Source organism: Gossypium hirsutum, chromosome D05, assembly GCF_007990345.1.
Source record: "Gossypium hirsutum isolate 1008001.06 chromosome D05, Gossypium_hirsutum_v2.1, whole genome shotgun sequence".
NCBI classification, from domain to species: domain Eukaryota; kingdom Viridiplantae; phylum Streptophyta; class Magnoliopsida; order Malvales; family Malvaceae; genus Gossypium; species Gossypium hirsutum.
Window position 1 is genome coordinate 66,133,629 of NC_053441.1, and position 21,947 is coordinate 66,155,575.

The 21,947-nt window shown below is 30.3% G+C and overlaps 2 protein-coding genes across 3 annotated transcripts; one reads left to right on the forward strand and one right to left on the reverse strand.

Moving 5' to 3' along the window:
• The first annotated feature begins 1,214 nt into the window (after nt 1-1,214).
• Nucleotides 1,215-6,218, forward strand: LOC107903412 (uridine kinase-like protein 3). 2 transcript variants are annotated; one of them, XM_016829453.2, is made up of 15 exons: nt 1,215-1,332; nt 1,865-2,025; nt 2,706-2,797; nt 3,008-3,077; nt 3,290-3,408; nt 3,523-3,619; nt 3,829-3,908; nt 4,045-4,239; nt 4,336-4,419; nt 4,500-4,560; nt 4,757-4,817; nt 5,168-5,261; nt 5,362-5,434; nt 5,545-5,627; nt 5,719-6,218. In XM_016829453.2, exons 2-15 carry the CDS (start codon nt 1,875-1,877, stop codon nt 5,905-5,907), a joined length of 1,449 nt encoding a protein of 482 aa, XP_016684942.1. In that variant the 5' UTR covers nt 1,215-1,332; nt 1,865-1,874; the 3' UTR covers nt 5,908-6,218. The 2 variants fall into 2 exon arrangements, with proteins under 2 accessions (XP_016684942.1, XP_040948515.1); XM_041092581.1 differs by having other exon boundaries at nt 4,096-4,239.
• Nucleotides 6,219-11,826: 5,608 nt separating this feature from the next.
• LOC107902894 (NDR1/HIN1-like protein 10) lies at nt 11,827-12,789 on the reverse strand. Its single transcript, XM_016829000.2, has one exon. It carries the CDS (start codon nt 12,758-12,760, stop codon nt 11,948-11,950), a length of 813 nt encoding a protein of 270 aa, XP_016684489.2. The 5' UTR covers nt 12,761-12,789; the 3' UTR covers nt 11,827-11,947.
• Between the last annotated feature and the right edge of the window lie 9,158 nt (nt 12,790-21,947).

Here is a 21,947-nt window from a genome sequence, read left to right on the forward strand (position 1 = left end):
ATAATTGAAGATTCGATAGGGAGTAGGGACCCACCTTTGAAAGGAAACGCCCAGCCGTTGAGGAATGGGCCATACACCTGCCACTGGGGCCCACTGCTAACTCATATAATATCTACACCAATCAGATCCTCCATGTTTTCCACGTGTACTTCCCTCTCAAGGGGCGGTGCTTTTATGAGTTGGCTGAATTTTGAATAATGTCAGATTTGAAATGGTAAAACTACTATAGAGGCCCATGTATTAGAAGCTTAATTATATTTTACTCCTTTTACTTAAAAAATTGAGTAAATTAATCCCTGTATGTGAAATAAAAGAGCAAATTAAATTTTTTTTGTTTTAAAACCAATCAATATACTAATTTAAATATATAGATATAACTGACCTTTTGAATGAATTGCCCGAAATCGATAAAAACTCGAAAATCGAAAAATATAACAACTTATCATATATTTTAACCTAAACTAATTTACTTGGTGAAATGGAGGAGTTAAAAGCACATGTTCTTTTGCATATGAAAAATGGGTAACTTTGCATGTAATTGATTGTATATATCCAATAGGATTGATCTATATATGGTAAATAAAGGGGTAAATTTTAAAAATAGTCACTTTTTGTTTGTTTAAGATTATATTTTAGTTATTTATATTTGAAATGTTACGTTTTAGCCACTTACGTTATTGTTTTGTTACGAAGTAGTCATTCTTCCGTTAAGCTTCGTTCTTCCTAACAACAATTCTACGTGGTAGTCCAAATGGGTTTTAAATGCCAACTTGGATGTCCAACTAAGATGAGAATAGTTTTTCAGTCAAAATGGAAAAGAAAATTAAAAGAAAAAAGAGACGAACGATTTTTGTTTTCTAGTTCAAGGTGTAATTAATTTAAAATTTTTAATTAAATAAATTTATTTAATTAAAAACCTATTCTGATCCCAATTGAACATTCGGGTTGGCATTTAAAGCCCATTTGGATTACCGGTAAGGAGGTAACAAAGCTTAACGGTAGAGTGACCACTATGTAACAAAACGATAACGTAAGTAACTAAAACGTAACATTTCAAACATAAATGACTAAAATGTAATCTGAAGTAAATAAAAATAACTATTTTTACAGTTTACCCGAAATAAAAATATCATTTTGATTAAAAATTAAAACTTTAGGGTCCAAAATGCAAATTCAAATTCAAATACAAATTGCTTACACAAAACATCTCACTCACTCTTAAACAGTATAAATACCTTGAACTAAAATCAAATTCCCCATACATCTGACCACCACTCTCTAAAAAAGAACATTTTTTTCCCTCTCCCTCCCTCTGATAATCCATTGAATCAGGTAATTTCAATTCAATAATCCTCATTTAACTAGTTAATCTTTTTTTTTACTTGGTTTTTTCTTTGTTCTGCTTTAAGTGATCTAGTAAATATATAAGCTTTGCTTGAAATTCACTCTTTTCTCTTTTGTTTTTGCTTGCGTTTAGTGTGTTGATTTTGATCTGGGTATTTTTAATTCTTTCAAAAAGTGTTAGGGTTTATGAAGAGATTATATAGATGCTAGATTCACATGATTGAAGCTAAGACTCTTGTTTTTTGGTGGTGGATTTTACTTGAATGTTGTTAAGTATAACTCTGTTTTGTTGTGTTAGAGATTTGATTCATGTGTGGTGCTTGTGTTTGAATGTTTGTGAGTGATCTTTATTGGGGTTGTTTCTATGATGATTCAGCTTCTTAATGAATTTACTGTAACGGGGTTGTTTGCAATATGAATGGACTAAGATTCAATTCAATCAAGCAAGATAGTCCATGTTGGATTTAGCTTCTATAATATTCTAATCTCATATATTTGTTTTCTCTTATATTATGTGTAGGTTTAAGGATATGGGTTCTGCAGCAGTTGAAGATATGATAGAGGCTTCTTCTGGGGTTCATTTTTCTGGGTTCCACATGGATGGTTTGGATTCTAGACATATCAAGAAGCCTATGATGTCACCGGCTACTGAAAATATGCATAATCAACCTTTTCTTATCGGTAAGTTCGAAAATATTGTTCTCCTATTACTTATGTTGTTTTTTAGATGCAATAATGATCAAAAGTTGTTTAAGATTGATGAAAAAAACTCTATGGACATCCAAGCACCTCTTTAATTTTTATTTTTTGAAGAAACGATTACCATAATAGTATATAGTATTTGTTGAGGGTGGATTGGCTCCTTTGGGAGAAGTCTTCAAAGAGTCGTTCTATAGAACCCCGAACCCCCAACAATCGAAGGTATTGTCCCCGTGTTGGGGTTTTGTCCTCAGCTTCCGTGAAGAGCCAGCTCACAGATGGGAATGCCTTAGTTGATGAAGATAGGTACCTGCAAGACTCGGGAAATGTGCCAACATGGGGCGTGAGAATAATAATGGAGGGACCTGGGCGCGGGCAGGATGGCATGAACCACCAACCAAGGCTTAAAGGCAATATGTTTGCAAACATGGTACAACTTGCCTAGAGGACGACACTTTGAAGACTTCTCTCGAAGAGTTGATATCCCCTCAACAATATTCTACAAAATATCACCTCTTTTCGTTTTCATTGTACCCAAGATGCAAGCCTTTTGATTATACTATGTGGTATTTGGTTAATGAATTGGTTTCTTTCAATTACTTAGAGCTTTTCTCCTTTAGATTTCTATCTTGTTTAACTTTGGCTATTATTTTTTGGTTCAGGAGTTGCTGGTGGAGCAGCGTCCGGTAAGACTACAGTCTGTGATATGATTATTCAGCAACTTCACGATCAACGTGTGGTATTAGTTAATCAGGTATTTTCTCCAAAGTTCCCAATGTAGCTTTATTAAGAGTTATTGAATAACTTAAGCTCTCTAAAGTATCAGATGTTGTCACGCATTCCCTTAGCCACTTGTTTCGATATTTATTTTCCTCTTAAATTCATTTTAAAATTAGATACTTTTTATCTGTCGCGAATCGTATTTGGTCAATTGGATACATTTTTAACATAAGCAATGTGCCAGGATTCCTTTTATCACAAACTCACTGAAGAGGAACTTGCAAGAGTTCATGAATACAACTTTGACCATCCCGGTGAGACTTTTTCTATAACAGATATCCAAAGCATTCAGAAAAGAAAACAATGACCTGCTAATATATTTTTTATGCTTATAAACCGACAAAAACTCGTACTTTATCCCTTTCATCAGTTGGTCTTTAGGAAATGTGACTGTTTTACGTGTGCATGTTGTTTGGTCTCTGTTTGTTTAGGATTTTATTGATGTCGTATTGGCTCTTTCCTGCAGATGCATTTGACACAGAGAAATTATTAGATTCTATAGATAACTTAAGGCATGGCCGAGCAGTAGATATTCCAAAATATGATTTCAAAAGTTATAAGCTTGATGTTTTTCCCGTAAGAAGGGTAAGGTCTCACAATGTTCAAAATGTATGTCTTGGCCACTGTCTTAAATGTGGCCGGCATCTTCGTTGTTTTTGGAAGTATACGAACTCTTTTGATGATAAAATTTTTCTGCAGGTTAATCCTTCAGATGTTATAATTTTGGAAGGGATACTTATTTTCCATGATCCTCGCGTCCGAGAGTTGATGAACATGAAAATATTTGTTGATACAGGTTAATCTATTAAACTTTAACAACACTAAGAGAACTCATTTGTATGCTTTGTTTGATGTAAAATAACTATCGATAACTTATATAGAAGTATATTGCCAAAAACTTTAAATGGAATAACTTGCATGTATTAGGGAACATACCAATCGCGTTACTTTGTTGGTGTTACTGAGTTTGGGCTATTACTTCACATTGAAAAAATTTCAGTGCAGATGCTGATGTGCGACTGGCAAGAAGAATAACGCGTGATACTGTTGGGAAGAGCAGAGATATTGGTGCTGTCCTTGATCAGGTCTAAATGTGCTTCCCTATATATTTTGGCATATATAAGATTGTTTCTATCTCGTTTACTAATATGTCGGATTTGTATTCTTTTGGAGTGCTACTCTTTTCAGCTGATATTTACATGCAATTAATTTTTAATGCAGTATTCAAAATTTGTGAAGCCAGCTTTTGATGACTTTATACTTCCAACAAAGAAATATGCAGATATCATCATTCCCCGAGGAGGAGATAATCATGTAGCAATTGATTTGATTGTACAACATATTAGGACGAAGCTTGGCCAGCATGATCTCTGTAAAATCTACCCGAATTTATATGTCATTCAATCAACTTTTCAGGTATGTTTTCTTCGATTAACTAAGGTTGTAAATTTTTTACTGCATGCATTGAGCTCCAAATGTTAAAAGCTAATGATTATTTATTTATTTATGCAGATACGAGGCATGCATACCCTTATTCGTGACTCTCAAACAACGAAACATGACTTTGTTTTTTACGCTGATCGATTGATTCGTCTGGTGGGTGATGTAATTAATTAGTCTTCCGGTTTCTTCAAATGGTTTTGATTCTCACTCATATAAGGCTCCTCCTTTTCTAGGTTGTTGAACATGGGCTGGGACATCTGCCATTTACAGAGAAGCAGGTGATCACTCCTACAGGTAAGCTGAAGTTACTTCATCTAGTACTCGGCCTCCTATAAAGTACTTTTCGGTTTATAGGAACTTTGACTACCATTTTTCTCGTTGTAATGTTCTCTGAAATTGAGTTTTGCACAAACAAATAGATTTTATGCTATAGACTATAGCAAGTTCGAAGCAATCATAAATTATTATTTTGGTGTTATTGTGCATGCAGGGTCTGTATATACAGGTGTGGATTTCTGTAAGAGATTATGTGGAGTCTCTATTATTCGGAGGTACAATTCTGGTCTAATATCTTAAAGCACTTCGTAAGTAACTCCATTGCTTGTGTGATTTATAACTTGCTTGGAAAATTTCAAGGAGATGGGAATGTTTTCGAAAGAGCAAAAATAATAGGGAGTAATGGTTAGAAATAAAGGTGTCGGTCATTCCTTTTGCCGTAGACAAACTTAAATTAAAACAAATACAATTGTAGTTTACTGTGATTGAGTGTCGGGAGTTGGAAAAATATTTCAGATAGCTATTAGGAGAGGTGTAAGTGGGTGGTGTCTATCAATGTTGTTAACTTATACGAATGTACTTTGTTTAAACCATTAACTACTTACCGTTTGACATTTAATGATAGTGGTGAGAGTATGGAGAATGCTTTGCGAGCATGTTGCAAAGGTATCAAGATTGGCAAGATTCTTATCCATAGGGAAGGTGACAACGGTCAACAGGTTCGTAAACTTGATATATCTTCTTCCACAAGCAAGAAATTTTGTTCTTTTGCCTACTTTCTTTCTCACTCTTTTCTTTCGTGCTTCTATGTTTGATTAGCTTATCTATGAAAAATTACCACAAGACATCTCCAAAAGGCATGTGCTACTACTGGATCCTATTCTAGGCACAGGTTCGTTCTTGTGCTAACCAAGAACTAAAATCCCGTAAAGGACACCATTAAGCTAGAAGTTTGTTTCGATAATCATGCGGTTTTAACATATTGCAAACTACTCTACACAGGCAATTCAGCCGTCCAAGCTATTTCATTGCTTATAAAAAAGGGTGTACCAGAGTCCAACATCATATTTCTCAATCTCATATCTGTAAGTTATCTCTTACGATTACTATCTCATGGCTGTCACATTATATTTTCGTATCATCTAAGCGCTATAACCATATCACTCGATTCCACAGGCACCGCAAGGTGTACATATGGTCTGCAAAAGCTTCCCAAGACTAAAGATCGTGACATCCGAGATTGATATTGGTTTAAACAAAGATTTCTGTGTTATCCCCGGAATGGGTGAGTTTGGAGACCGATATTTCGGAACAGATGATGATGATGACCAGAAAGTGGTGACCCCTATGCAACAGTCATGTTGAGCTTCACATTTATCAGTTTTGAAACAATTTTGACTTCATTAGACCAAAGAGTTGCCATTGTTGAATTCATTTTCTTTTTCTTTCTTGAATCGTTTTGAGTCACACTAGGGGGTGCCATTTACATTTATTTATATATATATCATTTGATGATAATACATGAAAAAGGGTCAAACTTGTTAGGGTTATGGAATAACCTGGTCATAGTCAACCCCCTCACACACACAGAAAACAACTTTATGAATGATTAGCATCATATGTGTATTTACAAAACCCAGTTGTTTTTTTTAATAAAAAAAATTGAGATTTCATCATATATGTATATTGTATTGTACTTGAGAGTATCCTTTCCAATCTTACACAAAGAGTTTTAACAATAACTACAATAGTTGGGCATAAAATAGTACAATTTAAACTTGAAACTAGAAAAATAAGTAAAAACTTTTGTAAAAAATGCGACCTCTTCAAAATAAACGAAAATTTTTTCTACTCTTTGTTAAAAACAAGTCATAGGAGTCGTTAAATATTACCAATTGAATCCATTTATTATTAACTCATACACTAAAACATCCGAAAAAAAAAAGCTCTTACCAAACATAAGTGTTATAATATGTTGAAAAATTCTAACAAGCTCAACATTTAATGTATATTTTTCAGGTTAAGAGTAATTAGTCAGCTATTGAATATATTCAAATTATGATTTATCCTAAGAGTAATTCAAATTATTATTTTAATCAATTTATTTTGGTTGATGGGTTTGGGAATATATTACTGATATTTTTTCTTTCTTTATTGGGACCATATTATTGTTATGAAGCTGTACAAATTTACTTCTATATATATATATATTATATTAATCAATGAGGTGAATAAGGGAGGAAGATAAAGAAAGAATAAAAGAGGATATAATGAGAGTTGGGGAAGAGGTCTTTATTTTTTGAGAGAAAAAAAAATGAGAAGGGGAAGTTCAATTTACATGAACTTATCGTGGGGGATAAGTTTAGTTACATATCACTGTTGAAGTGAAAATTTGATTTGATACTTTTGATAGTGATAACGATGTGACGTCTTAGAATGAGACATGTTAAAATAACTATCAATCAATTACTCTAAGTTTCCATGTGGCCCTCACATAATCTTAGCAGAGTTATTCCTTTTCAAAGTTAACCGAGTCGGGGTTTGTAAACTAACTTAGGTTCGCAATGTGGTTGGTTCTATTTGGAGGCACATGTTTAGTTGAATACACGGTTAAGTTCGTGAGGAACACTATAAGGTCTGCGAAATTCACTACACAAGGTATAACAATATATATATTCAGTATTGCCCTAAAACGTGAAAGTGGATTGTTTTATAGGAGGCTCGTAATTGGGGGAAAGTGATGAATTTAGATCAGGGTCCGATGTGAAAATGAGACCAATAATTTATTTATCACGACCATCTAAAGTTTAAATCCGAAATATCTAAATCTAAAATAATTTAAAATTAAAAATATCAAAACATAAAATTAATTAGAATAAACTAATCCAAATTAATCCGATTTAAAACCATAGTGTTATTGGTATCAAAGCATTACAATTGTAGAAATTTGCATTACCTATTTTGAGGATTTCACAAAAAAAAAAAAGAGAAAATGAATTATTTTACTATATATTCTTATAGAAACCTAGGCACATGTGATATTGGAGGGGGTGTACTTTGAAGATGGGTTTAAAAATATTATATAAAATTTCAAGTGATTACGTGATCTAATTTTAGAATATTGAATTAGTGGTTGAACTGGTTAGATCAGTAGTTGTTGATTCAATCAGTTTGATTGGATCAATTGCTATACCAACAATAAATAATTAAATAATTAAAAATTTATAGAAATTAAAAAATAAAAAAATTATTAAACCTGTTCAACTATCGATTTTTGTCTCAAGTTTCGATTTTTACTGGTTTTCAATTCAATCGGTTCAACCCCTTTGTTTGGACTAGTATGCTGGCTGCTTATCGATCCAATCAATCTGACTAGCCAATTCAATCATGTTCCAAGAGCACTAGTCACATTATCAAATCTTGACAGAATCAAAGTTTAGGGATTAAATTGGATCTAATTGCCGAGTTAAGGTACTAAAATGAAAAAAACAAAAATACAAGTACCAAGATGGACCTAGTTTCGGAGTTCAGTGGCCGTAAATTATATTATCCCTTAAATTTATTACTATAGTTAAAAATTGAGGTGGTAAAAATTTATTGATGGGGCATCAAAAGAGGTATAAATTAAAGGTGCTAAATGATTTGTGTCCGTTCTCGATTGAATTACACCAACGAATGATGGAATGAATGCATGAATTTAAGTGAAAAGTGTAGGGTAGATGGCATGCATGAAATACCCACAGGACACAAACTCAGTGCCTCAAGTTTGCATGCATGCATGCATGCATGTGTATATGCATGTATGGAGGAGTGAATGTAGGTATGAATATGAATATATATATCACCTTTTTTTTGGTATAATGATATGTTTGGTGTTTTAGTTATAGTTTTCATGTATGTAATGGAAATGGAATGTGTGTGGTTGGTATTTGCACTGCAGACAGAAAGTTGAGTTGAGCTATGCTGGTGAAGGCTGGAGTGATCTCATTGCTTTAAGGTGTGAGTTTGGTGATGTTGAGAAGTTGGAAAACATTGATGGCTCACTAAACATGCAAATTGCAAGCCTTAAACCTTTCTCATGTTCTATTTTCCTTTATTTTCTTTTGGGAGATTCCTTTGTTATGTTCAAATTTTCTTTCTTTTTCATTTCATTTTATTTTGTTATATATATGTCACGGAAATTATGAGGTAAAAGTACCACAATACCCTTTTTACTATACTCTGGATTGCATTTTAACCACTCTTCTAAAAAGAGAGAGGATAAATTAGTCCCTCTATATTGGATGAGTGAGCAAAACAAACTTTCTATTAAAATTGCACTGTTAAATGTTTGTTTTGGTGTTTATATAAGGTATAATAACAAATTTAGCCCTAAACCTTTGCACATTTATTTAATTTGATCCCTACTCTTTTATAATAAGACTAATGTTGTTTCAAAAAAAAAAAGACTAATGAGTTAAAAAGGCCTTAGTAACACATTTTAAAAGAAACCAATTAAACCCTTTTAAAATTTAAAAATTATTAAAAATATCATAAAAATTTTAAACAAAACTTATAAAAATAGTTATAAAATTTTTGAAATTTTATTAAAATAACAATACTGACCCAATAAAAGAGTAGGGGTCAATTTTTTTTTAACAAATCTTATAACTATTAGATTTTAATAGGTCAGGATTGTTATTTTTCGATATTTTTTTTATAATTTTTATAACTTCTTTTTATAAATTTTGTTTATAATTTTTATGATTTTAAATAATTTTTAAATTTTAAAAGGGCTTAATTAATTTTTTTAATTTGTTACTAAGGCCTTTTTGACCCTTTAACCTTATAAGTTTTTTAAAAAATTCTAATTTACTTCTAATAAAAGAGTAGGGGTTAAATTGAATAAATGTACAAAGTTACAATAATTTCAATATAATCAATTATTAGAAGTGAATAACCAACTAACTCAACTCTAATTAAATAACCAACCAACAAAAAATAAATTATTAAAATATGTTATAAATCCATGTACTCTTCGCAAATTTAAACTTTTTATTAGGAAGAATATCTGGTATCATTGTAAGAATCAAATAAATATTTATGATGGTACACTCATAATAGATTTTAACTTAATGTTTATGACGCAGCGAAACATTGTAAAGAAATGTCCAAGGTGTAAAAAATTTTCAAACTTTTTTTTTGCATTCAATTGAGTATTAAAACTTTTAAAATGTATCAGAAAGGCCCTCAAAATTAAAAAAAGAAATGAAGCTCTTGCTTTTTTTTTGCACTCAATTGGTTACTTAAACTGCTAAAATGCATCAAAAAGGCCCTAAGATTTTTTCAAAAAATAAAAAATAAAAATTAAGCCCCTGCTTTTTTTATTTTTTTGCATTCAATTGGATATTTAAACTTTTAAAATGTATCAAAAATTCCCTCAAAATTAAAAAAAAAGCAATTAAGCTCTTGCTTTTTTTTTCACTCAACTGGGTACTTGAACTACTAAAATGCATCAAAAAGGCTCTCAGACTTTTTCAAAAAATAAAATAAAAATTAATCCCCTATTTTTTTCACTCAATTGGGTACATTAGCAGTTGACCATTAAAGTTAACTGCCCCTAATTTTTTCAGTTAAAGTCACCCCGTGTCACAACCACGGCGTGATATGCATTAAATTAAAAATAAATTATAAAAATAAAAATCAATAAAAGTTATAAAAATGATTAAATTTTAATAAAAATATAAAAAAATTAAATTTTATTAAAAATTAGAAAAATTGTAAAATTATATAAAAATCATAAAAAATATAAAATGCATGAAAAATGTCATTTAACCATTAACTTTAACTGTTGACCATTAAACCACTAATTTTTTAAATTAAAGTCATCACGTGTCGCAACATAGCGTGACATGTGGTGAATAATGATAAAAAATAAAAATCAATAAAATTTATAAAAAAATTATAAAATGCTTCTTTTGGTAAGATGGTTTTTATAATTTTTTTACAAACTTTTTATAATTTTCTTGTGATTTTATAAAATTTTATAATTTTTTCCTATATTTCTATATATTTTATAAAATTTTACACATCTTTATATTTTTTTACGATTTTTTGTAATTTTTAATATTTTTATTAAAATTTAATAATTTTTATAATTTTTTGACACATGTCATGCCGTGGTTGTGCACGAGGTGGCTTTAATTAAAAAAATTAGAGACAATTAACTTTAATGGTCAACTGTTAAAGTACCCGATTGAGTGCAAAAGAAACCAGGGGCTTAATTGTTCTTTTTTTTTTTAAAAAAAGTTTGAGAACCTTTTTTTATGTATTTTAGCAGTTTAAGTACCCAATTTAGTACCAAAAAAAGCAGGGACTTAATATTTTTTTTAAAGTTTGAGAGTATTTTTGATGCATTTTAAAAGTTCAAGTACTTAATTGAATGTAAAAAAAAAATAGACACTTAATTGTTTCTTTGAAAAAATTTGAAATTTTTTTACACCCTTAAACCTAATATAAATACTATTTGATTATGTAAGTCAAAAATCCGAAGACATTCAACGAAGCCGAAACTAAATTCCGCACTCTAAAACATTGAAAATGAGATCACGAAGGAGCTTCTACAACTAGAAGATTAAAGAAGAGGAAAACAAGAGGGCCTATAGTTTTTGAAAATTAGGAATTTAGTCCTTGTAGTTGTAGTTTTAGGATTTTAGTCTCTCTACTTTTTAGATTTTTAAATTCAGATTCAACTATTTACACTGTTTTTAGGACCTTGAAAAATGGAACGGGTGGTATCGTCAACGGGGTTAGTGGCAGTGAAGAACTTATCTTATAATTTTTTAAATTCTTATATATTTGATCAAAAAAATTAATTTTTAAATAAGTTTTATATTTTAAAGTATTTCAATTTTTTATTTTTTAGAATGAGGATTAAATTGACAAAATGTGTAAAGTTGAAGGGCTAAATTTATTAAATTTTTTAGAATTAAGATGAAATTGGTAGAATCTATAAACATCGAAGAGTTAAATTTGTTATTATACCAATAAAGAAAGGTCATGTCAACATTCCATTAATTATTTATTAGAGTAATGAAGAAAATATCAAATGTCAATAACGTTAATGATTAAAATAGAAAATTTTAAATTAGAGTGACCAACACAGAAATACACTACAAATATAGTTTACCAATTTTTTTCCTATTCAAATTTAAAAACTTGAGCATCAAATCCGAATAATTCGAACTTAAAACTAACCCAAATACAGAAAAAAATCGAATCAAAATTATGTAAAAAGGTAGGTAATGAAGGAAAAATAAAGAAATAGTTGCAATTGTTGTTTTTGTGAAAGTTTACAAGGATTTTCTTTACATAAAAATTGACAAATTCTACATTCGAACACAAGAAATGTATTATTATTATGATTTCATCTTTTAGTTTTGCAAATATGTGCAACTAAAACACCAGTTGGTGGACTAGACATCAACAGTTCACATCTAGCATGTAACCAATAAGAAAAATGGATCAAACCCATATGAGCTCTCACTTTGAATGTTCCTCTTATGAAGTAAGTAACCCTATTACTCAACACTTGTTTCTGCAATTCCACACCCAAATTCTGTGGCAAATACACTAAGCTTGATATAAAATGAACTGCTTCAACCCTAACTTCACCACTCCTCTGATAAAATGGTTGAACAGCTTGTGTTGATATCAGCCTATCATGAAAATAGAGCTCTATAACCAAATATTCAAACCTCACATCGATTCTCTTGTTTGGGTTTGAGAAATTGGCTAAGAAAGTGAAATCACCATTGAAATATTCTGGGGTATCGAAGTATATACCATTAAGACTTGCATTTGGTGTGTCGAATAATGGGATTCTTGGTTTCATTGATAAGAAGATGATTAAAGTTGCTACTCCGAATAAGATGAGGATGACGCTGAAGATCAAACATATGATTGCACAACACCATATTAATGGATTTGTTCGTCGTGGATGAGGTTGTCGGAGGAGTGATTTTCGCACAAGTGTTGTTGTGTTGTCGTTGTCGTTGTCGGTGTTGGGGTTTGTTTTGTTTGAAGATGGAGCTTCTTGTTGTCGGGTTATTGTTGGTTTTGATATTACGATTTGGGATAGGGAGATTGGAGTCGTATATTTTGTTGACGGTGGTGTTGGAGATGGTGACGGAGATTGCGGTGGTGGTGGAGGAGGAGGTGAAGGTAAGGGGGAGAGCATGGTTCAAGGAAGATGGGTAAAAGACAAACTTGTTTAATGAAATAAAAAAAGGAGGGAATGTATGTTTGCTTAAATATATTGAGAATTATAGTGGAAAATGATTGACATAATATGATAATGGTGATAAAAAGTTAAAAAGTATTAAGATAATATTAAAGAAAATATAAATTTTACTTAAGGTAAATTTTAACACGTTTATTATTATATCTTTATTTTTTTATACAATATTAGAATTATTGTGTTTCAGCGTACTCGAATCTACGTCCTCCTACATTGACAACAATATTCATGTCAATCGAATTTTGACTAAACCTATTAATTAATGAACAAGGTTAGGTTTTGGGTATGACTTATTATAAGTTTTAAAAGTGTTTAAGTTAATTTTGAGTTTGAACCATTTCAAATTTTCGGATTAAGATGGTTTCAAGTTCAAATCCATATCGAGTTTGGGTGGAAGAGATTTTTATAATTAAGTTTTTTTTATCTTCCATTTTCGTTTTACGATTTATATTAAGAGTTCGAAGCTGTCCCACTTAACAATATCATCTCTAATATTTAAATCTGCATTCCCCTTTTAAGAGCACAGTACGCCTTATTATTAAACTTAATACTTCTCGGTAATTTTTATAATTGAGTTGAATTAGACCGAATTTATCGTATTGGGGTTAGTATAATTATGATAAAAAGAATTACATTAGAAAAACATGGAAATAAGTTCTAGAAAAAAACCTTGATTAAGGAAAGCAAAGAGAAGGGGAAAAAGGAAAAGAAGCTTTTGAAAATATGAGTGGATGTAGGGACCAATGTAGCATAAAATAATGTATAGAGATTGGGAAAAGCAAGAGATTAGATTTAAAGAAATAAAAACAGCAGGGAATTGTGTTTGAATTTGCTTTTGCTTTTCAAATTGGCAGCAATCTTTGGACTGTTCATATATTATATTTTCAAACAAAGTGTTGTGCTTAGTGGTTAAGGTTGCTACTATGAGCATGGGGCAGGGCAAGCAGTGACTCAATGATGTTATTGTCTGCTAAATCAATGGCTATGGTTCTACTTTTGTCACACTTTCTGCCTTCAATTCAATCCCATGTTAAGAAAACTAACTTAACTGTAATTAAGATTGACACAACACGTACAGACGGTTCGGATTCTTGTCAAATAAGTATTTAACAAATTTATTAAAAGAAATTAAGAAATTTCTAGTATAAGAGATGAAGAAAAGATTTAGTGGACATTTTCTTGTTGTGGGATTTACTGAGTAAGAGTGGATGAACCTTTTAACATTAAGGATTTAGGGTTGATAGTCAAATACCTAACAAAAGTGGTACCACTTAAAAGGGGAATTGTCAAAGAAATTCTTACATGCTTTAAGGCTTGAGTAAAGAAGAAAATGGAATTACAATCAATTTATCATCAAAAGGTTTTGTTTGGTAGCAAGGACGAAGTAGAAAATCTTTTTAAGAGTCGAAATTAATTGTAACTTTTATGATAGTAAAAATGTAATTTTACTATTTTAATAGCCTGTATCTTTATAGTTTTTAAAGGATTTAATTATAATTTTATCATTTTTAGGGGGTAAAATATAATTTTACCTTTACTATCCTGTTTGGGAGAAAAAAAGAGTTCTCTTCCTTGTGTTTTTGTCTTAGTTAAATTTTACCATTAGTCTTTGTACTTTGTAAAAGTTAATTTAACCCCTATATTTTAATTTGATATTTTTAATCATTATATTTTTCATTTTTTAAATTAATTAAATATTTTATCTTTTTTTATCTTCAAAAGAAAGATAAATGGAATTCTTTTTTGTTGTGATATAAATCTTAATTTTATATTATTGAAATACTAATAAATTTATACCTCAAAATTGAGTAATTTAAATAATTGTGAAAGTGTAATTTATATGGATATAAAATGTAATTTTAGCCTTAATAAAATATTTCTCTAATATTTAATATTTAAGAACAAAATATTGTTTTAATATCGATTTAGTAAAATAATGAACATCAATAAAAGATATTTTTATCGGTTCAAAAATTTCTCTAAACTCGGAAGATTTCGCGAGACTTTGCTTGGCAAACAAGTCGATTATTCGAGACATTCTGTCATTGTTGTTGGCCCCTCACTTTCATTACATCGCCGTGGATTGCCTCGCAAAATAGCAATAGAGCTTTTCCAGACATTTGTAATTCGCGGTCTAATTAGACAACATCTTGCTCTGAACATAGGAGTTGCTAAGAGTAAAATTCGGGAAAAAGGGCCGATTGTATGGGAAATACTGCAAGAAGTTATGCGGAGACTTTCTGTATTGCTGAATAGAGCGCCTACTCTGCATATATTAGGTATACAGACATTCCAACCTATTTTAGTGGAAGGAGGGATTTTATATACGCTCGTTTTTATACCACGTGCATTGCATATGGTTTTATATTTTTATTTTTAATTTAATAAAAAATAATTTTTATTTCATGTAATAAATATAAAAATATATTATTAAAATTTTTAAACATAAATAAAATATATTACTTTTTTATAATTAAAATATACAACAATAAAAAAAATACAAACCATAAGTCTGAAAGAAAATAACAATTAATTTCAAAATTTTGGGTAATTTTTTAGCTACTAATTAAATGAATATCTAATTTCTTTTTGTGTTTTATGATTTTAACTGTTTAATTATTGGAGTTTAATTTATATTTGAACTAGTTTTTTATCCGGTGCGTTGCATAGTTAATTTTGTAATTTTTTTATAAAAATTTTAAATAAATATTAGTTTTAAAATGTTTAAAATCATTTTAAAATTTTTAGTTAATTAAATTATTCCCCGCCATTTTCATGCTGTTTTAGAATAATTATAGAGAGGTCTTCAAAAGTAAAAAAAAAAGGTGTCACGTGTCGTTATTTAATTGCCAAACATGTCACGCCATCAATCCATTAGTGGATTAGAAGAATTTTTAACGGCAATGATTAGTTCGGACAATTATCTTAATTAGAGTGACTAAATTGAAAAAAAAAGAAATAGATAGATAAAAATGAGACAAACTCTATTGTAGAGTGGCCTTAAATGTAGTTTACCTTATTATTCGTTAATTTTATTCAATTAATCAACCCTAACTAAAATAAAATATTGTTAAAAGAAAATTAATATTGGAACGTTTAAAGTTGTAAACCGAATGGTAATTTGATCATAGTTACTCCGGCAACGAATGTAACACATTATAGCTCAGATCCAATGATTGAAACAAATATAGGGTGTTACACGTTATTTTTATTCAATTAATCAACCCTAACTAAAATTAAATAATTGTTAAAAGAAAATTAATCTAGTATTAAAAAATGATATTAATTAATCTTTAGGTCACTTTTTATAATAACCCTAATATAAATCAACCTCTTTATATAAACTAAACATATTCAAATAAGAGATTGTGACAAACAGGGGCACTAAGTCATTCCGTATCTCATTCAATTTTTTTAAGCTTGAATCCAGAATTCGAACCCTGAACTCGAACTTGAACCTTAACCTAAACCCAAACCCTAAACTTTAAACTCTAAACATTAAACCCTAAATTTGGTCTTTTGGTTTAAGGTTTGGGTTCAAGGTTTGAGTTCAGGGTTCAAGGTTCGAGTTTAGGATTCAAGGCTGAGGTTCCAGGTTCGGTGTTCAAGTTAAAAAAAATTTCAAAATTGGAAAAACAATATTATAATAAAAAAGGTTTGAGTTCAGGGTTCAAGGTTCAAGTTTCGAGTTCATGGTTCAATGAGATTGAAAAACAAATGTTGAATTGCCATTAAATAATTGGAAAGAGATATAGGATGATTTGACGCTCCTATTTCATAGAATCCTTTCTCACATTTTCAAATAAAAGATTTACTCATAATAAAACTCAACAATACATAAAAAAGCATGAAATTAATTAACTTTAAGCAATTTTTTATAATAATCCTAATAGGGAAGTTGAGTTTGCAATTGAAGTCTTTCTCGGTACGACTCCGGCATCGACCTCCCCGTATCGAATGGCTCCAACAAAGTTGAAAGAATTAAAAGTAAAATTGCAAGATTTGCTGGATCACGGCTTTATACGTCCCATTATATCGCCTTGGGGAGCTCCAATCCTCTTTGTTAAAAAGAAAGATGGTTCAATGCGACTTTGTATTGATTTTCAACAATTGAATAAGTTAACGGTTAAGAATCGATACTCTTTGCCTCGTATTGATTATCTATTTGACTAGTTAAAAGAAGCTTCAATCTTTTTTAAGATCGATCTTAGGTCGAAATATTACTAGTTAAAGGTGAAAGACAATGATGTGCCGAAAACAGCGTTTCGTACACGATATGGCCGTTATGAATTTTTGGTGATGCCGTTTGGATTGAATAACGCTCTTGTAGCATTTACGAATCTCATGAGTCGCATATTCCAATCCTTTCTGGACCAATTAATAGTAATATTCATTGATGACATCTTAATTTATTTAAGATCTGAAGCAGAGCACGAGAAGCACCTCAGAATTGTTTTACAAGCCTTGCGAGAGAAGCAACTGTATGGGAAGCTAAGAAAATATGAATTTTGGTTGTCTGAGGTTATATTTTTGGGACATATTGTTTCAGCAAAAGAGACCCGTGATGGTCTGAAGAAAAGTGAAGCTATTGTGCAGTGGAAAGCCCTGAAAAATGTGTCAGAGATCCGTAAGTTCCTTAGTTTGGCCGGTTATTACCGAAGGTTCATGAATGGTTTTTTAATGAAAGTTATGCTAATGACGAAATTATTACAAAAGAACACACCGTTCATATGGAATTATAACATCCCGAAATAGGGCCTAGGAGTTTGGGTTAGCGAACTGTTATTGTTTATTAAGGGCCGAGATTGATTGGTTAACAGTTATATTATTTTGCTACTATTGTTTGAATAGTTATATTTCTTTTTCATAAATCAAGTGATATAACTCTTAACCAATGACCAAAAGATCTAACTTCTGATTAATTTCACTCATTCATTTATAATTATTGGAACACTATAAATATTTGAAAATGTTCCAACAATCTTCCATTTTCAAAATATTTTAGATTTTGATATTCTTGGAAATCAATTTGCATAAATGAAGGTGTCTTACAGTTGAACTTTCACTTAGTGAAAATGTGTTAAAGTTAATCGAAATTGCATGGTAGACTAAGATTTAAACCAACTATTCCATTGGATTAACCGAACACATCTCACACAATGATTTCAACATTGGTCAATGCATAGTATCCAGGGACACTATTATGCATGTGTCTGTGTCTTCTTTTCATGAGTGCTATTAGAGCCATGCGCTTAAGCTCCTAGAAGCGGCCACACTTCCACTCACATAGGTACATCTCATCAAGAGTGTTCCCGTAATTATAACACTCTTAACATATTTATTTTATGGGTCCATTAAGAGTACATTACTCATCCTTCCTTATCGTTACGGGTACCTAGAACTTTAATCTTATGATGGATTTATTTACAGTGCTAACAGCTAGAGGTGATAATGAGTTGGGCCCGTCCGAAAAATGGGAGGGTTCAGGTAAAAATATAGGCCCAAAATATGGGTTTTTGTTGAATAAAGCTATGTCTTAATCCAATGTGTCTAGATTTTCCATTATATACTTGGCTATATGTCTTTGCTAAAATAGTCTCACTATCACAACAGATAGAAATAGGTGAGATTGGTTTAGGCCACAGAGGTACATCATAAAGTAAATTTCTCTTTTAAGGAGGATTATTTCTCTTTAAAGGATGCTATCAAAGAAGCCTTCCAAAATGGTAAATTGAAGGAGTTTGTAGCATAGGGCGTTTCAACATCGGGACATGGTTCGCAAGGCTCAGACAAAGGCAAGCAGCATGTTAGGGGTACTGTGCATCTTATTATAGGTACAGATGATGAATGGGCGACTTCTAATTCAAAGAGGAAAGCTTATCTTAGAAATGTGATTTATGTTAGTACAATTAATAAGCCATATCAGCAGGAGAAGTGATGGGTTGAGTTCAGCATAGAAGATGAGGATGCTATTTGTGATGAAGAGGAAAATGATCCTATGGTAGCCACAACAACAGTGGAAGGTTTTCAGGTTAAGAGGATATTGGTAGACAGTGGGAGTGCTGTTGAGGTATTAACTTGGGAAGTTTATCGTAAGATGAGGTTGAAGGAGCAAGCTTTGAAGAAAGAAAGCTCGTTGTATGGTTTCGCAAATCAACTGATAGATGTAAAAGGATGTATCACCCTACTTGTCACCTTGGGAGATGGAGAGCACACTACTATAGAGTATGCTTATTCTTTGTTGTAGATCACCTTATGGCTTACAATGCTATCTTTGGTCACCCTATCATGCGAATGGCCAAGATGATGATTGGTACTTTCTATATGATGATTGTGTTGGGCCAATCATGATTTCATTTATTTGTATGATATGAAGAGCAAGGAGATGAAGGAATCCAAGATGAAATTGCAATATGCAACAAAGTTCATACCCCTTAGAAGCAACCTTGTTAGTTGGAGAACTGAAATGGATTGATTTATCTGCAAAAATAAGCAAATTTTTCCCTCTAGATCCTATTGTGGGTTACTTTAACTTAGGCAATTTGGTTGTTAAGTATTCACGCATTTTAGCCCAATTTGTAGTGAAAATCTGGTAAATGCTAACATGATTAAAATAAAATACATAACAGTTGAATTTAAAAAAAACATATTTCGGAACCAGATATACAACATTTGAGAAGTCCAATTTGAGTATTTAACCCAAAAGAAATACAAATGTCAGTTACATTAATAAGAACTCAAGCATTTTTTTAAACTGGATCCGTGGTTGAACCGGTCAAATAATTGGTTCACCGATCTGATCAATCCAATCAGTCCGATTAAAAATTATTAAAAATTAAAAAATCTCGATCCAACCATCGGTTCAACCGATTTTTAGTCAATTCATACTGGGTCCCGATCTAACTGGTTTAAAGTAACTTTTCAAACTGATTCTCGATTCAATCAATCCATCCATCCAGTCAGTCCAATCGTTGAAACAAACTCAAATTTAGAAATGTCACTTTTGAAGTTGAAATAAACTCAAATTTAAAAATGTCACTTTTGAAGGGGAAACTATGAACATCTAGGAGTAAAAAAAAGTTGTGTCAAACCCAATGAAGAAATAGAAGTTCCATCAATGGGTCAAATTCTTTTTTGTTGGGTGGTCAAAGGGGGTGAAAGAGAAGACCCAAAATGAGAACCACAACGACCCAACTCATCTCTACACTAGATTCTTAGGGTGGGTTTGGATGGGCGATTGGGTGCGGTGCGTTTAGCTTACTTTTTGTCTCGCACTATAGTATCGCTAGAGTATCTAATCTCACCGTCACCGCTGTTTTACACTAACCGCAGGTAAACGCACCGCCCATCTAAACTCACCCTTAGTTTTTATATTATTAATCAAACTACTTGAGATAATTGATTTTATATAAATTAGTCTTAATATTACATGCATTCAACATGATTTTACTTGTTTATTTTTTAAAAAATGAATTAAATCAATTATCTTTTTATCTTAAAAAAATAATATATTTTTTTTGTTTTGGTATAAATATTAATTTTATATTATTAAAATATTAATAAATATGTAACTCAAAATTGAATAATTTAAATCATCATGAAAGTGTAATTTATATGGATATAAAATGTAATTTTAGCCTTAATAAAATATTTTTCTAATATTTAAAATATAAGAATAAAATATTGTTCTAATATCAATTTAGTAACATCATGAACACCAATAAAGGGTATTTTTATTGGTTCAATTTTTTCTCCGAACTCATAGTTTTATATATGCTCCTTTTTTATGCCACATAACTAATTTCATTTTGATACTAAAATTTAAAATATATAAAAATTTTGATGACGTGACACTTAGAGATTTTATCACATCATTAATTGAAAATTAAAAAATTATATACATTTTTAATTGATGATGTGATACAATCTCAGATTGTCATAATCAATGTTTAATAATTGAACCGGTGGTTGCACAGGTTGAACCAACATTTTTCGATTCAACAACTTTGATTGGTTTGAATGTTGGACCAAAAATAATTAAAAAAATATTTTTTATTAAACTGGTTGAAGTTGTTTAACTATTGATTTTTGTCCTTGTTTTCAATTTTTACCAATTTAAAACAGTTTTCAAGTTAATTGGTTCAACCTCTTTGTTTGGATTATTATATCAATCAGTTCTTGGCCTGTTTGATCCATTCCTGTTTTAGTAACACTATTCACATCATCAAGTCTTCACAGAATCCAAGTTCAGGGACCAAAATGAATCTATTTACCAAATTTAAAAATCAAAGTAAACTAAAAAGTATATTTACTAAAGTGGACCTAATTTACTGAAGTATTGTGGAAATACAATTGATTTTCGAAAATCTAATGCATAAAATATTGTTTATATGGATTTATCACAACTATATAAAATATTATAAAAAAATAATCACATGAAAAATGTAATGACCCAAAATTCACGGGTATCGAAAAAGTATATTATCGGGCCTCCGTCTTGATGAAATGGGTTCGTAAATAATTATTAGAAATATTTATGAGTCTATTAGTGAGCTTAATTAAGTTTTAATTAGGTGAATTTAGCTTAATTAAGAGTAATTGTGAAAAAGGATTAAATTGAATAAAGGGTAAAAGTTTAATTATAGATTAAAAGAAAATATAAAGGACCAAAATGAAAATTATGCCATTTTTCCTAATTGAGGCGGCAAATGAATTCAAAAATCTAAGATTTTTCTTAGATTTCATACATTAATTAAGTTATTTAATTGATATTATATTATTATATTATGAAGTAAATTAAAATAAACACAAATGTATGGTAATAAAAATATACATGTGTAATAATTATATTTTTGCAATTGTAATATATTTATTTAATTACTTTTTATTTAAGTAAATAGTTTTTTATTATATTAAAATATTAAATTAATAAAAAATAAATAAAATAAGAATAATTAGATGGTGATGATAATAGACAAGTGTAAAATATACGTGCGTACAAATGTAATATAAATATTTGTTATTAAATAGATATTTATTACAAAAATTATTATTATAACTATCATTAAAATAATAAAGTAAATAAACATAAAAGAATAAAGAAACTAAAAGAATAAAAGAAAGAAAT